Source organism: Haematobia irritans, chromosome 1 (genome assembly GCF_050003625.1).
Source record: "Haematobia irritans isolate KBUSLIRL chromosome 1, ASM5000362v1, whole genome shotgun sequence".
Classification (NCBI taxonomy): Eukaryota; Metazoa; Arthropoda; class Insecta; order Diptera; family Muscidae; genus Haematobia; species Haematobia irritans.
In genome coordinates this window covers 11,354,225-11,368,875 of record NC_134397.1, presented here as the reverse complement: position 1 = coordinate 11,368,875, position 14,651 = coordinate 11,354,225, and the positions used below count along the sequence as shown (strand labels likewise).

Below are 14,651 nucleotides of genomic sequence, written 5' to 3'. Positions count from 1 at the left end.
TTCGTCCGGAGAGTTTGGGCTCCCAGAACAGATACGATCAATGGATCGAAGATGGGTGAGAGGACGTGGCATTCGGAAGGCAATGACAGCAATGTCAGATAATGTGAAGCGATAAAAAAATAATGATAATAATTAAATATAAATAACACTCAAATAGGCAGTTAGGTGTGCTTATTGTGTAATCTCCTCTCTCTCTCACACACACACTTATTACGTTAATTGTAATGAAATCGCCTCAAATCTAAATCATGAAGTGCCTATGATTGGCCAACGCAGACTGATTTGTGAAAATAAACACAGTGGACAATTAGGTTGTACACAAATGAATCTACCCCTCCATATTCCATTGAAATAAATGAAATTGTTTAAATATAAGCATTGGCCCTATTGTCATATAAAAATTTAAATTATTAACAAATTCATCAGTGATTTGCTATCAACTAAAGAGTGAACGACGAGTGTTTAAAAGATACGGATTATTCTATTAATGAAACAAAAGGATATAGCAAATAAAACAAAATACAAAAAGAAAATACTTGTAAAAAAATAAATAGTTCATACAAAAATAAACAATTCGACATATTCTACTCGCAAAATATAAAATAAAGAAGTGAAATATTGAATTACTCTTTAATAATACGACTACATAGCAAGTTCATATGAAAATGAAAAATGCTTTTGTGATATTATTCTGGTCCTACTGCCATTTGGCCAATGTACAAGGATTAAGTAGGGATGATTTTGGCAGACACAAACAGTTTACATTTGCTGATAGTGGTAGTGGCCAAGAAACTCAGCCACAGCAACAGGAGGCAACAGGTAAATGTGAACTGCTTTAGTTTAATCTTTAGTCTGCATATGTGTGTATGTGTGTGTGTAATTAGAAAACAAAGGACTCGAATCGATTGCCAAACAATGAAAAAACTATGAATGGATATGTGTAGTTCGTATGTGTTTCCATTCTAAATTCAACCTTTCTTTGAAATACTCTATTTAATTAATTAGTTTTTGTGTTATGTCACTGTTATGTTGAATTAATGAATTGTTCAGTGAAACAGTTTGTGTAAGTTTTGATCCAGTGTATCTTTATAATTACGGATACCATAATTTTGAGCACTTTGTCCTTTTCAAATCGTCGTGCTATTAAGCGGACCAATGTAACGCCTGAAAATATGCAAAGCAAATTTTCTACAGTAGGTAAACTGGGTTCTCCCAAGCAGAGTATTGGGGATTTTTTTTTTTCAAATCGGGAATATTTTTTCGTGGATGAGGATACAATGGGGATTCTGGGGACTTGGGGATTCGGTGGGGAATTTCTACAAATTTTGGGATTTTTGTGGGGACTTTTCAAAATCTGTTTACTATAATAAATCAGATTAAGAATTATGGTTTATGAAATTCTTCACTTCTACATGCTTAAAAACGTCTTAAAGAAGTACAGAGAATATCCAAAATATAAAAAAACATTCATCCTCTTTATTCTTCGGCATTTATTTGGGCGGCCCAAGAACTTCTTTACAATTTATTCTGTCTCGTAAGAAATTTTTTAATATTGTGAAATAATTTCGTAAGGAGTCATCTGCGTACATCACTGATTTGGAAAATAAATCCCATACATATAGAATAGAGGACATATCGGGACAACAATTTTTGACTATTTAGAACCAAGTTTTTATTCATATGTTCACATTTTCATTGAAATCCCATTTTTATTTCTCGAGCATTTAGAAGTTGATTTGCATAAGAAAAAAAATCGATGACGATATAGACATGTTCATCGAACTCCCATTTTTATTTCTCTAGCATTTAGAAGATGATTTGAAAAAACAAATGGATGACTTTATACCAATAATTAACTCTGATGAGGGCTGGTATCGGATGATATTTTGAGCACCCGTCTCCTGGTTTTGTGTTTCAAAATCTTCATCTTTTTGTAACTCGCAAACTAGTATAACAAAAATTGCACATTTTTCCAAATTTTAATCTTTTTTACAGCAGAGTCTATTCCTTTACTTTTTTTCCAAAAAATTGTGGGGGATTTTTGGGGATGAAAGCGTTCAATTTTGGTGACAATAGTCCGGAAAATACTGGCAACACTGCTCCGTCCGTTTCCTAATGTTGTAGTCAGATTGAGGAAGACCTTGGTATGGTATGTGAATGGACATCCGTTTTATCAGCAAAAAAAAACGTCGCCAAAAAAGTAGGGAAAAGGGGTTCAAAATTGGCGCAGAAGCGATGAATTTAACATGGGCTTGTCATAGGACGGATGCCCACCATTTCAATAGCCGTTGCAATGAATTTGCATCACTTCTTAAGGTATGATTCGAATTCAATGTTTTTTTGGATGTGAATTAAAAAAATTGTGTAATATTTTGCCAAATAAATAATTTTTATAATTTTTTTTATGATTTTTTAAGCTTTCTAATGCTTGTCTGAAACGTTTGATCTCAAAAATTTTAAAAAATCCGCAATTTTTCTAGACTGGATTTAGCATTTTTTTCGACAAAATTTTAATAATTTGTACACGGATGAAAAAGGCTGTTTTTCATATGTTTGGCTATAAACATTATATGTTTGGAACACAAATTTTTAAACACAATATTTTTGAGTGCAAGCATATAATGTTCATAAACTAGCATAACATGTTTGGGACATATATGTTAATATTTTAGAACATATTATGTTTGGGACATAAAATGTTTGTAAATATAATATGCTTGGATGCAAACATATATTAATTTAGAAATAGCCTATAAACATATATGTGTTTAGTAGCTTGGAGCGCTATTTAACAGGGAGCGATATTGAATTAAGTTGATGTTTGTTGCTTGTTATTACAAAATTAACATTTTATTTTTCCTTGGGCAATTGATCAGCTACTTCTTTGATCCTTACAAACTGTGTGGTCCGCTGTTCGAATCCCCGTCCGACAAAAGGTAAAATTAAAATAAAAAAAATCATAAAATTGAATAATTTCTTCTACAATGTTTGTATTACAGAAAGAGGTGCTAAGAACTAAAAAATCTCGTGGAAGTGAGAAAGATGTGGGGGAATATACAATTAGGCAGAAACAAAATTTTGAGCATTCAGGTCGAAAACCTATGTTTTTAGCACCTATATTACCTGTTTATTTTCATAATTCATTATGATTGTACATATATAAATAAATACATAAAATTTTGAGCACAATATTGTTTGGGAGAATTTTTTTAAGCATATAATATTTTTGGGTGCAAAATGCTTCCAAACATATTATATGTTCACATAATAACATATTGTTTTTTGGAAGACAACATTATTGAATGTGGATGCAAAAATACAAAATGTTTGAAACTTAGACTACCCAAACATATATTGTTTAGACTAATATGCTTTCAAACATATTATATATTGGAAGAGATCAAACATATAAATGTTTGGGCAATACCCAAAAATGTATATGCTTGAAGCAAAATATGTTTGGGAGTATATGTTACAGAAGCGATTTTTTGTGAGCGTGTACCATTTTATTAATTCCTAATCTGTTTTTAACCTATTTGAGATAAAAAAAGTTAAAATTACTCATTAAAAATATGAAAAGAGGAAGTTATAAAAAAATTGAATTAAAAGAACTTCCTGTTTAGTTAAAATAAAAAACATCTTTGGGAGGACCTTTTTGGAAGTGCTTTTAAAGTTGTGCCTTTGGAAAAACTTCAAAAATTTTTTTGCTGATTTTCTATGTCAATCTTCCAGTTGCAATCCACAGTAAGAGACGTTACAATGTGACATTCGGAAGGAAGTTATAAAAAAAGTTGAATTAAAAAAACTTCCTGTTTTGTTAAAATAACAGACATCTTTGGGAGGACCTTTTTGGAAGTGTTTTTAAAGTTGTGCCTTTGGAAAAACCTCAAAATTTTTTGCTGATTTTCTAATTCAATCTTCCAGTTGCAATCCACAGTAAGAGACGTTACAATGTGACATTCATGCTGTTTTCAGAACTTTGAAATCGTTTCGTCATCTATTTTATAGTGCAATGCTCCATATTAAATACTGGTATCCTTGACCGATTGGTGACATGTCTATGAGGCAATTATTTTTTTAATACATGCTCTATTATTTATTATTATTAACAAATGGATAGGAACATACAAATAATCAACTCCAAATTTAAAAAAATAAAAACAACAACAAGTTCCCATTTTTTATTTCTCCATTGCAAAAAAAAAACGTCATTTCTGCAAATCGTCCAACAAGTACAGCAATAGCCTTTGTCTGCAGAGGATGACGCCTTGCTGGGAGTTTTTTTATTTAATCGCGTGTATGTAATCGTATACATTTCTATATATTTATGTAAGATATTTGCAATAAATGTAAACAACAAATATTTGCATAGGAATTATTTATCAGAGGTTAACATGCGACAAGTTTGGACTCTGGTCATATGGCAAAAGGATATTCATACCTATAGTTCAAGTGAATTATTTCATTTTGTAGTTTATTTTCATTATCATATGTTGATAATATTGACTTTTGGAAGAAAATATTTTTTATATAATTATTTTTATTAATGTGTTTTTCAAGTATTTTAAATGTGTTAGCTCGAGTAAGTAAGTGGAACTTTTTTTCAATTGCTTTATTACATTTTAAAATAAATTTGAAAATGTATTAAATTAATATCATCCAGTGATTGATAAAATTAATTCAATTGATTGGATTAATAATTTTTGTCGTAAAATATTTCGAATTAAAATTTTAATTGAGTTTTCAAAAATATTCAATTGAAAATGTAATTCAATCCACAATTTTGTTTTAATGAAAACAAAATTCAAGCACAAGAATTATTAATATAATTTTTTAATTTACTTTGGTGATTGATACTATCATTTCTGTGATGGAAGACATTTCAATTAAAAATTAATTGGATCAATTAGTTTCGTGATTGAATTCAATTTTTTTTTGTGTGCAGCGTGTAAAGAGCGTAAAAATATTTCTATTATACTTTAAATAAATTATTTGTTTCATATTTCACCACATATCAATTTTATTTTTATCCACACAGTGCTAACACGTCAACTCATATCGGGCACAGTAAGTCCCTTAATTGCTACTACACCATCATATTGTATTTGTGTGCCAGCTGGATCATGTCCGAATCCTCTACCACCACCTCCTACAGATGGCAGTGGTCAAATCGATATACGTATTGTGAATACGGTAAGTTTTCCATGTGTGTGTGTAATGCGAATGTTGAGATTTTAATCTAATTGATATGGGAATTTTGCGGTACGCAATGCTTCACAATGCTTTCCTATGTACAGGTTATTACTCCTGCACCAACGACAGCACCGTTTACTTGCGGTTATGGTTTGTCCGTGTGCTGTCAGGCTGGTACGTATCGATGCGGTCACAGTTATCCACCACCACCGAATAGTGGCACAGCAGCAGCTGGTCAGGCGTCATTTGGTGAATATCCATGGCAGGCGGCTTTATTGACAACGGGAGAAGTGTATTTGGGTTCGGGAGCATTAATATCGCCACAGCATGTATTGACAGTGGCTCATAAGGTGGCAAATTTGGCGTAAGTGAAAAATTAAGAAAAAAAAAAAATAAAAGAGGTTTACAGATTAAGGTGGTTACTATATTAATTTAGTCGAAAATGTAACCGCGAAAACTAGACATAATACCCACATTTATGCTTAGTTCCAAAAAACGAATATAAGAATTTTTCACCGGGAATAGGGTCACAAAATATAGGGTTGTTAAATTATTTGTGCAAAATAATATGTATGCCTATAAACATTATCTTAGTACTAGGCTTTTGGGTAAAAATTCCTTATTGTCAGAACTTTGTACTACATTATTGTAATTTCTGCGTTTTTATACCCTAAACCACATAGTGGTCAGGGTATAATAAGTTTGATCGGCCAAAAATGTGCCTACCAGAAATATTGATTTTAGACCCCATAAAATATATACCGATCGACTCAGAATGACCTCCTGAGTCGATCTAGCGCTTGGTGTCCGTCCGTCCGTCTGTCCATGTATTTGTTGTTCACATGATTCCGGTCGCAATTATTAACCGATTTGGATGAAATTTGGTACAGGGTGTTTTTTTAGATATAGCTCCCATATATATGTATCGCCCGATTTCGACAAATGGAGTCACGTTGCGCTTTTTTATAAACCGATCGTCATCAAATTTTGCACATAGTAAACTTTTTCATCACCCTTTAAGTCTACAAAATTTCATCGAAATCGGTTCAGATTTAGATATAGCTCCCATGTATATGTATCGCCCGATTTTCCCAAATTTGGCCATAAAAACCTTATTTATTAAGCGATCTTACTCAAACTTGGCTTACTCTAATCTTTTATGGTACTGACAATATGTGCCAAAAATAATCGAAGTCGGTTCAGATTTCGATATAGCTCCCATATATATGTATCGCCCGATTTTGCCAAATTTGGCCGTAAACCCCTTATTTATCAACCGGTAGTACTCAAAGTTGGCTAAATGTAATCTTCTATAGCTCTAACTGTATGTGCGAAATTTCATCGAAATCGGTTCAGATTTAGATATAGATCCCATATACATGTATCGCCCGATTTTCCCAAATTTGGCCGTAAAACCCTTATTTATCAACCTATCTTACTCAAAGTTGGCTAAATGTAATCTTCTATAACTCTAACTGTATGTGCGAAATTTCATCGAAATCGGTTCAAATTTAGATATAGCTCCCATATATATGTATCGCCCGATTTTGAAAATTTTGCCCCTAATAACCTTATTTTTTGACCATAGGGATCTCATTTATTAACTGATCGTACTCAAATTTTACACAAAGTGACCTTCTGTGGTATCAATATTACGTGCAAAATATTATAGCAATTGGTTCCGATTTAGATATAGGTCCCATAATATGCATCGCTCTATTTTGTCATATTTGGCTATAATACTCTTATTTATTAATCTATGTTATTCAAATTTCAAATTTTGATGTACTAGCTGATCGTATTTTGACTTACATGTTGCTCTTACATAAATCTATTGCCCTATTTGCAGAAATTTGGATTTATTACCCACAACTAATTGACCGATTTCCTCTTTTTTAATAATGGACTCAATATTAGTGGCATACTAACTCTTTTGGTGCAAAATAAACTATAGCTCCTAATATTAGACATTTCTGCTCAGATTGTGACAAGACACCCATAAACATGTACCCCCCTTTATGTTCTGCAAAACCTATACCAATGATACCCCAAAAATGCTTATGTTTACTAATTCAGTAGGGATAGTTTAGGGTATGATATAGTCGGCCCCGCCCGACTTTCTACTTTACTCACTTGTTGATTTAAAAAAATTTTTTTTAATGAAAATATTAAAAATTATTTTTGGAATTGTCTTTATGATTATTATTATTCATTACACAGAAAAAATGTCACCAATAGTTTTTTAATTCACGTTTTAATTGAATATAAAAAAAAATAATTGATTTTATTAAACTTTTAATCCTACCAAAATTGAATACCAAAAATATTTAGACCACTTAAATTTTTAATTCGGTGCATTCTTTTACCAACAAAAAATTTACCAACCCACAACCAAAGAGTGGTATAATAAGTTTGTCATTCCGTTTGTAACACATCGAAATATCGATTTCCGACAATATAAAGCCTGTCCGTCTGTCTGTTGTAATCACGCTAGAGTTTTCAATAATGGCGCTATCATCCTGAAATTTGGCACAGATTCGTCTTCTATCTGCTTGCAGGCCAAGTTTTGGGGATCCCATATAAACGGATCCCCCGATTTGGGGTCTTGAGCTTCTAGAAACCGTAGTTTTTTAATAGTTTTGTCAAAAATTGGAAATCTAGAGGTATTTTAGCACCATAAATAGGAGTGCCGAAAATTGTGTATATGTTTAGGTATACCCCCCATATATATCGATCTCCCGATTTTATTTCTTGGGCTTCTAGAAACCTTAGTTTTAAACCAATTTGCCTGAAATTGGAAATCTAGAGGTATTTTAGGACCACAAACAGGAGTTTCGAAAATGGTGTATATCGGTCCACGTTTTGGTATAGCCTCCATATAGACCGATCTCCCGATTTTACTTCTTGGGCTTCTAGAAACCCTAGTTTTAGACCGATTTGCCTGAAATTGGAAATCTAAAGGTATTTTAGGACCACAAACAGGAGTTTCGAAAATGGTGTATATCGGTCCACGTTTTGGTATAGCCCCCATATAGACCGATCTCTCGATTTTACTTCTTGGGCTTCTACACACAAAGAACATTTCATTAAAAGTCAGCCAACGATATTGATATAACTAAACATTTTCATTAATACAATGAAAAAATTCGTTAATATTTAGTACGAAACGTTACGTTGATTTGCAGAAAATTTGTTATATTTACGAAAAAACTCGTTGTATTAACGAATTTGTTTCATTGGCTGACTTTTAACGACACATTTCGTTAATATAACGATACTTTCTATTAGTGTATAAACCGTAGTTTTTAACCCATTTGTCTAAAATTAAAAACCTAGATGTATTTTAGGACCACAAATAGATGTGTCGAAAATGGTGTATATCGGTCCATGTTTTGGTATAGCCCCATATAGACAGATATCCCGATTTTACTCCTTGGGCTTCTAGAAACTGTAGTTTTTAATCGATTTGCCTCAAATTGGAAATCTAGAGGTATTTTTGGACCACAAATAGGGTGTGTCGAATATGGTGTGTATCGATCCATGTTTTGGTATAGCCCCCATATAGACCGTTCTCTCGATTTTACATCTTGGGCTTCTATAAACCGTAGTTTTTAATCGATTTGCCTCAAATTGGAAATCTAGTGGTATTTTGGGTCTACGTATAAGTACGCCTAATATGGTGTGTATCGGTTCATGTTTTGGTATTTACTTCATATAGACAGATCTCCAGATTTGACCTCTTAAGTGGGTAGATATCCCAATTTTTATGAAATCCAAAATCAAGAGGTATTTTGGGTCCACACATAAGTAAGCCGAATATGGGGCGTATTGATCGATTTTGATATACCCCCCATAGAGACCGATCTCCCGATTTGACTTCGAGACACCGCAATTTTTATCTGTTTTGCCGGATATATATGTTTTGTTGGTATATATGTCTTCTTTGCAGAGTATCTGTCATCAAATCCACCTGAAATTCTATTCATGTATTTTCAAGTAACCTGCACACAGAAAACAAATTTGTTGTGCCAACCAATTTTTTTGCCAACCGAATTATTCAGTCCCATCTACTATCACAAAATTTGTTATAGCAACCAATTGTTGTCTGGCACAACTATACAGAAAATTGTTTGGATGACTAAATTTTGGGAACAATAACAGTCTAATTGGAAATCACAACCAATAAGGTTTCATTCGTTTGTTAAAACAATTATATGTTTTTTCGGAAAACCAATTATTATAAAATTAAAGAAAACGTCCGTTTAATGATTTCAGATTTTATTTTATTTAATAGTATTACAAATTAATATTTCTCATATTGATCATTTATCTAATGAAAATTTGGAATGTCGCCCAAATTCGGTGTTTGTGGTTCTTGGTGCACGGTTCTCAAAATATCTTCTTCTTCTTCTTCAGTCATCATTTGATACTCACTCTCACAATCGCACTCGATTTTCAGTGGGACTTAGGCATGACCAGGCGAAAGGTTTTGGTTGCTGATTGATTTTGAGTTTGATGATGAGGCACAAAATCTATATATACACCTTTCACAACCCCGGAAGTCGTCATATTTTGATTGATATATTTTATGAAATTTTAAGAAAATTAGGGAAAAGGTTAAAATATGAGTGAGATTAATGTCGTTTTATGTTACTTACCGCTTAAGAATCCAGCTACCGGTTTAAAAGATGGTTAGATAAAATTGAACTCACGTCATCAAATATTTAAATTTTAGAGTTTCATATATTAACCGAAATAAACATCTTATTTGTTGTCATATATATGTAGTCCATAGCAACAAATTCTCTTTATAACTATAAAATTTGTTAACACAACCAACTTATTGACTAGGCGGACTTTCAGTTGGGTTTGGTGACACATTGGCAAAACAATTGAACAATTGAAATGGTTAGATACTTCAATGTATAAATAACGACCAATATTTGGTCGTGTGTACCAACTTTTGGTAACACCGCCGTTATATTGATTATATAAACTATCAAACAAGAGATATAACTAATAATTATTCCACACAATTAAAAATCGTGGGTTTCCACTATCAAACTGTTGTCGTAATCGAATTCCAACCAATCATTTCTCTGGGTGTGACGAAGAATTTTCTACGGAAACAATTATAAAGTAGAATTCGGTTATAGCGACCGCCAAGGGACCGAAATTATACGTCGTTATAACCGAACGTCGTTGTATCCAAATAAGTGTACACAATATTTTTAAGTTTTTTTGTCATATTTATTGAGATTGGAAATAGTTTAGAATTGTGGTTTGTTTTCTATTTACAAGAATTTCTTTTAATAATTTATTTCAACTGAACTATACAAACTCTCTGATATATCAGAACCCCCAAATCGTAAATACTGTTTTAATGTGTGCACCGCACTCAAGGTTTCTGTCCTGGTTGGAATTTTGATTGGCTCATCTTCGTCATCTGGTTCATTATCGCTGTGAGTTTCATCATTTTCTTTTGTGTTCTCCACTATATCTCTCAATGAAGGCTGTTCTGATGTCACGACGTTGTCATCGACATTTTCGAAGTCATTCCAAACTGGTTTGAATATTTCTTCTTTGCCATTTGCACCTCTGTTTGGGATAGTCGAAAACAAATTCTGTGATTCCCCGCAGTATATGTTTATTTATTTAGTATTGGCTGATGACAAAAAATGGAATGAAAAAAATAAAAATTAGTACACAGAACTTACATCGTAGTTATAACCGAATGTCCATTCCAAAGCAGACGTGCAAATTGGCAGATGGTCGCTAAAACCGGAGTCGTTCTAAGCGAATGCTTGCGCATGTACAAACTATTAAAAACCAAACTTGCTTTGAAAATCCGTCGTTATAAACGGATGGTCGTTATAACCGACGTCGCTATAAATGAATTCTAGTGCATTTTTTGATTTAAGATTCGGCCCGGCCGAATTTAAGTCCATATATTCTTGTTTCTTTAAAATATTTTCTTTAATTTACCGTAAATAAAATTTGCTTACGACAGCGGAATTTCGGCTATGATAATTTCATCTAACTCGTTATACCCATAATTTCAGAATTACATTAAAATCCGTCTGGGCGAATTTATATTTAATAGTATTTCCTTAAAATGTGTTCAATAATCTAATAATTTACAGTAAACCAAAATTGCTTATAATTTCATGCATATAATTTTTGCATAACCTTAATATTCGTCATGGCGAATGAGATGCGTCGACTGCCACCGAATCTATAGAAGCTCAAGATGTTATGGTCTCTCCTGTCTATGACAATATTCTTCATTCGAACATTTACAGGAATTTCATTCCGTTTATCGCAATTACAATTTTGGTTAAGCTAGCATTATTTGTATACATAATATTTATTTTACGATATAAAGTTTTTCGCATTTTTATTATCATTACTCCATAATAAAAAATTCCTATGACCAAGATTCCAGTAACTTAAATATTTTTTTGCCCAATAAAATTACAGTTGAGATCACATTCATCCATAACTTTTTTAAAATATGAAATTTCATTAAAATCAACAGCATTTCAAATACAGTAAAACCTCTGAAAACCGGACACCTCCCAAATGTGGACAAAATTTAGGCGACCGTGAGTGTCCACCTTTCAGAGGTTTCACTGTATTTTCATATATTAACGAATGAAATAGTAAAATTAAATTCGTTTGCATCTATCGAATTTCGTTTGTAATAATCTAATATCATCGTTCCCATCCCATACATACAATTTCAGAATAACATCATTTAAAGTTCGTCTCGGAGAATGGGATGCAGCGAGTACCACTGAACCTATACCAGCCCAAGATGTAATGGTCTCGAATGTCTTCATACATCCCAACTACAACAAGGATAATCTACAAAACGATGTAGCTCTTTTGAAGTTAGCCGAACCGGTCTCATTGACCAGCAAATCCACTGTGAGTACTATTTGCTTGCCCACCATAGCGTTTGTGGGTCAACGTTGTTATGTGGCTGGTTGGGGAAAAAATGATTTTGGTCCCACTGGTGCCTATCAGGCCATACAACGCGAAGTCGATGTGCCACTCATACCAAATGCTGATTGTCAGACAGCTTTACGTCAAACTCGCTTGGGCTCCACATTTGTACTGAACAATGCCAGTTTCATATGTGCCGGTGGTGAGGCGGGAAAGGATGCTTGTACGGTAAGTGGTATTGGGTGTTGGGGAAGAATCTTAGACGTAATGTGATTATAATTATGCGTATTCTGCTTAATGTATGTATGTGTGTGTGTGTGTTTGAATGTGCGTGCGTGTTTGAGTAAGTCTGTGTTTGGTTGTGATTTTTGTCTTTGCTTTTATTGTTGTTTTCTTTATTTTTATTAATCATTATCCAGGGTGATGGTGGTTCCCCATTGGTATGTCAGACTGGAGGAATTTGGTATGTGGTCGGCATGGTAGCTTGGGGCATTGGTTGTGCAACTGCAGGAGTCCCTGGCGTTTATGTAAACGTAAATACATTTTTACCATGGATACAAACGATGATGGCTGCTTAATTCAAGGAGAGATGGCGTGCAGAGTTAGGTGCTACACACACACACCTCGAGGAAGACTATATCAAATTGTACTGACCATATCGAAGTATCCACAAAGAATATTAACACCCACCCATTTATGGGTCAGTGACTGCGTGATTTTTGTTTTTTTTTTTTCAACCTTTGAATCTTTGACCTCATGGTGTGCCCTCATTATAATTATGTCCTTAATAGGATTGTAATTTCTAATTTAATTGTACAGACATTTATAATAAAATATCTAAAATTAAGAAAATTGTTTAAGATTTTTCTTTGGAAAATTGAAGTGACATATATGAGGTTTACTGTTTAATGCTAAAAATAAATAAAATCTTTTGAGAAGCTTGAACTTCTCATAAAGATTTTGGTATTGAGTCAAAAATGGAGCTTTGTTAAAATATAGATTTTGAGGCAGCAAACCATTTTTAAATTTATGGATTTGAAATTGTAGTATACATTTTATAAAGTATCACTTGCAATATAAGGTGACAAAATTGAAAACATTATGGTATGGAAAGAGAAAAGTGATCAAATGCACTATTGGCCAAATAAAAAGATGATCTCCGAAATTGATACCATATTCGAAGTAAATACTAAAATAATACTAACCAAATGCCATGAGAAAGTTTGATAGTCGTAAAGGAAATTGTAGTGTAGTCGGAAGAATTTTGTACAAAGTTATAAAGGGTGGTTAAAATTTCAAGGGCCGATGTTGATTTTGAATAAAATACAAACTATTTAGGAAATTATTGTAATTTTATTTTATTATGATATATTGGTATTACTCAATTATGTATGGAACAAAATATCGGCCAAATGGGCGCCGCGACCTCGGTAGCACACCTCCATCCGATGGTCCAAATTTTCGATGACGCTGAGGCATAATGGAGGTTCTAGGCCGTTAATGTGCCGAATTATCTCATCCTTTAGCTCTTGAATTGTTGCTGGCTTATCGACGTACAACTTTTCTTTCAAATAACCCCAAAGAAAAAAGTCCAACGGTGTCAAATCACATGATCTTGGCGGCCAATTGACATCGCCATTACGTGAGATAACACGGCCATTGAATTTGTTGCGCAAAAGAGCCATTGTGTCGGTAGCTGTGTGGCAAGTGGCACCGTCCTGCAGAAACCACATATCGTCCACATCCATATCTTCCAATTCGGGCCATAATTCGATAGCGAACACCATTCACAGTAACTGCCTGACCGGCCTCATTTTGGAAAAAATACGGCCCGACGATGCCGCCAGCCCATAAACCGCACCAAACAGTCACTCTTTGTGGGTGCATTGGCTTTTCGACATCCACTCTTGGATTCTCATTCGCCCAAATGCGGCAATTATGTTTATTGACAAATCCACTGAGGTGAAAATGTGCCTCCTCACTGAAGATGATTTTCCTCGAAAATTGATCATCCACTGCTACCATTTCTTGGAACCATTTAACACGTTGTTGGATTGTGTATCTCTCCATGGTTCAAATTGAGTAAGTCTGAAACAGAGAAATGTCAAATAAAATTCGGAAAAAAAACTTGGCGTTTAGATGTGGTTCACATTCAACATCGGCCCTTACAATTTAACTTTTCATATTCATTGAAACCAATTATTGGAAAATTAGAAGAAAATTATTAATGAATGGTTTCAATGGATATGAAAAGAACCCCTATCAATAGTTACTAGATTTAAACTCAATCATAATAAAACTGAAAACAAAATTAAGATAAAATCGAAATAAAGTTATATTCAACCGTTATGACCTTGGAATTCCTGTTCTAAAACTGGTGAATACTCAATTTTCAAAATTTTTGGTTCCCGAGAATTAAAAAAAAATTAATATATTATATAAAACACACAAGAATTTAAAATCATTAATCAATAATATCAATATACACGCAAGAGAGTGAATCATTTGAT

General features: G+C 33.2%; 1 protein-coding gene across 1 annotated transcript; it reads left to right on the top strand.

The window, feature by feature from the left end:
• Positions 1-421: 421 nt before the first annotated feature.
• Positions 422-12,993, top strand: LOC142220205 (inactive CLIP domain-containing serine protease A3). The gene is made up of 5 exons (XM_075289204.1): positions 422-819; positions 5,039-5,193; positions 5,298-5,557; positions 11,940-12,369; positions 12,561-12,993. Exons 1-5 carry the CDS (start codon positions 660-662, stop codon positions 12,717-12,719), a joined length of 1,164 nt encoding a protein of 387 aa, XP_075145319.1. The 5' UTR covers positions 422-659; the 3' UTR covers positions 12,720-12,993.
• The last annotated feature ends 1,658 nt before the right edge of the window (positions 12,994-14,651 follow it).

What these genes read in the sequence shown, in the direction of transcription:
- LOC142220205 (XM_075289204.1), top strand. Translation starts at nt 660, where the DNA reads ATGAAAATGAAAAATGCTTTTGTGATATTATTCTGGTCCTACTGCCAT. An exon ending in ATATACGTATTGTGAATACG is followed by an intron (nt 5,194 to 5,297) that starts GTAAGTTTTCCA and finishes TCCTATGTACAG; the next exon opens with GTTATTACTCCTGCACCAAC. An exon ending in CATAAGGTGGCAAATTTGGC is followed by an intron (nt 5,558 to 11,939) that starts GTAAGTGAAAAA and finishes ATACAATTTCAG; the next exon opens with AATAACATCATTTAAAGTTC.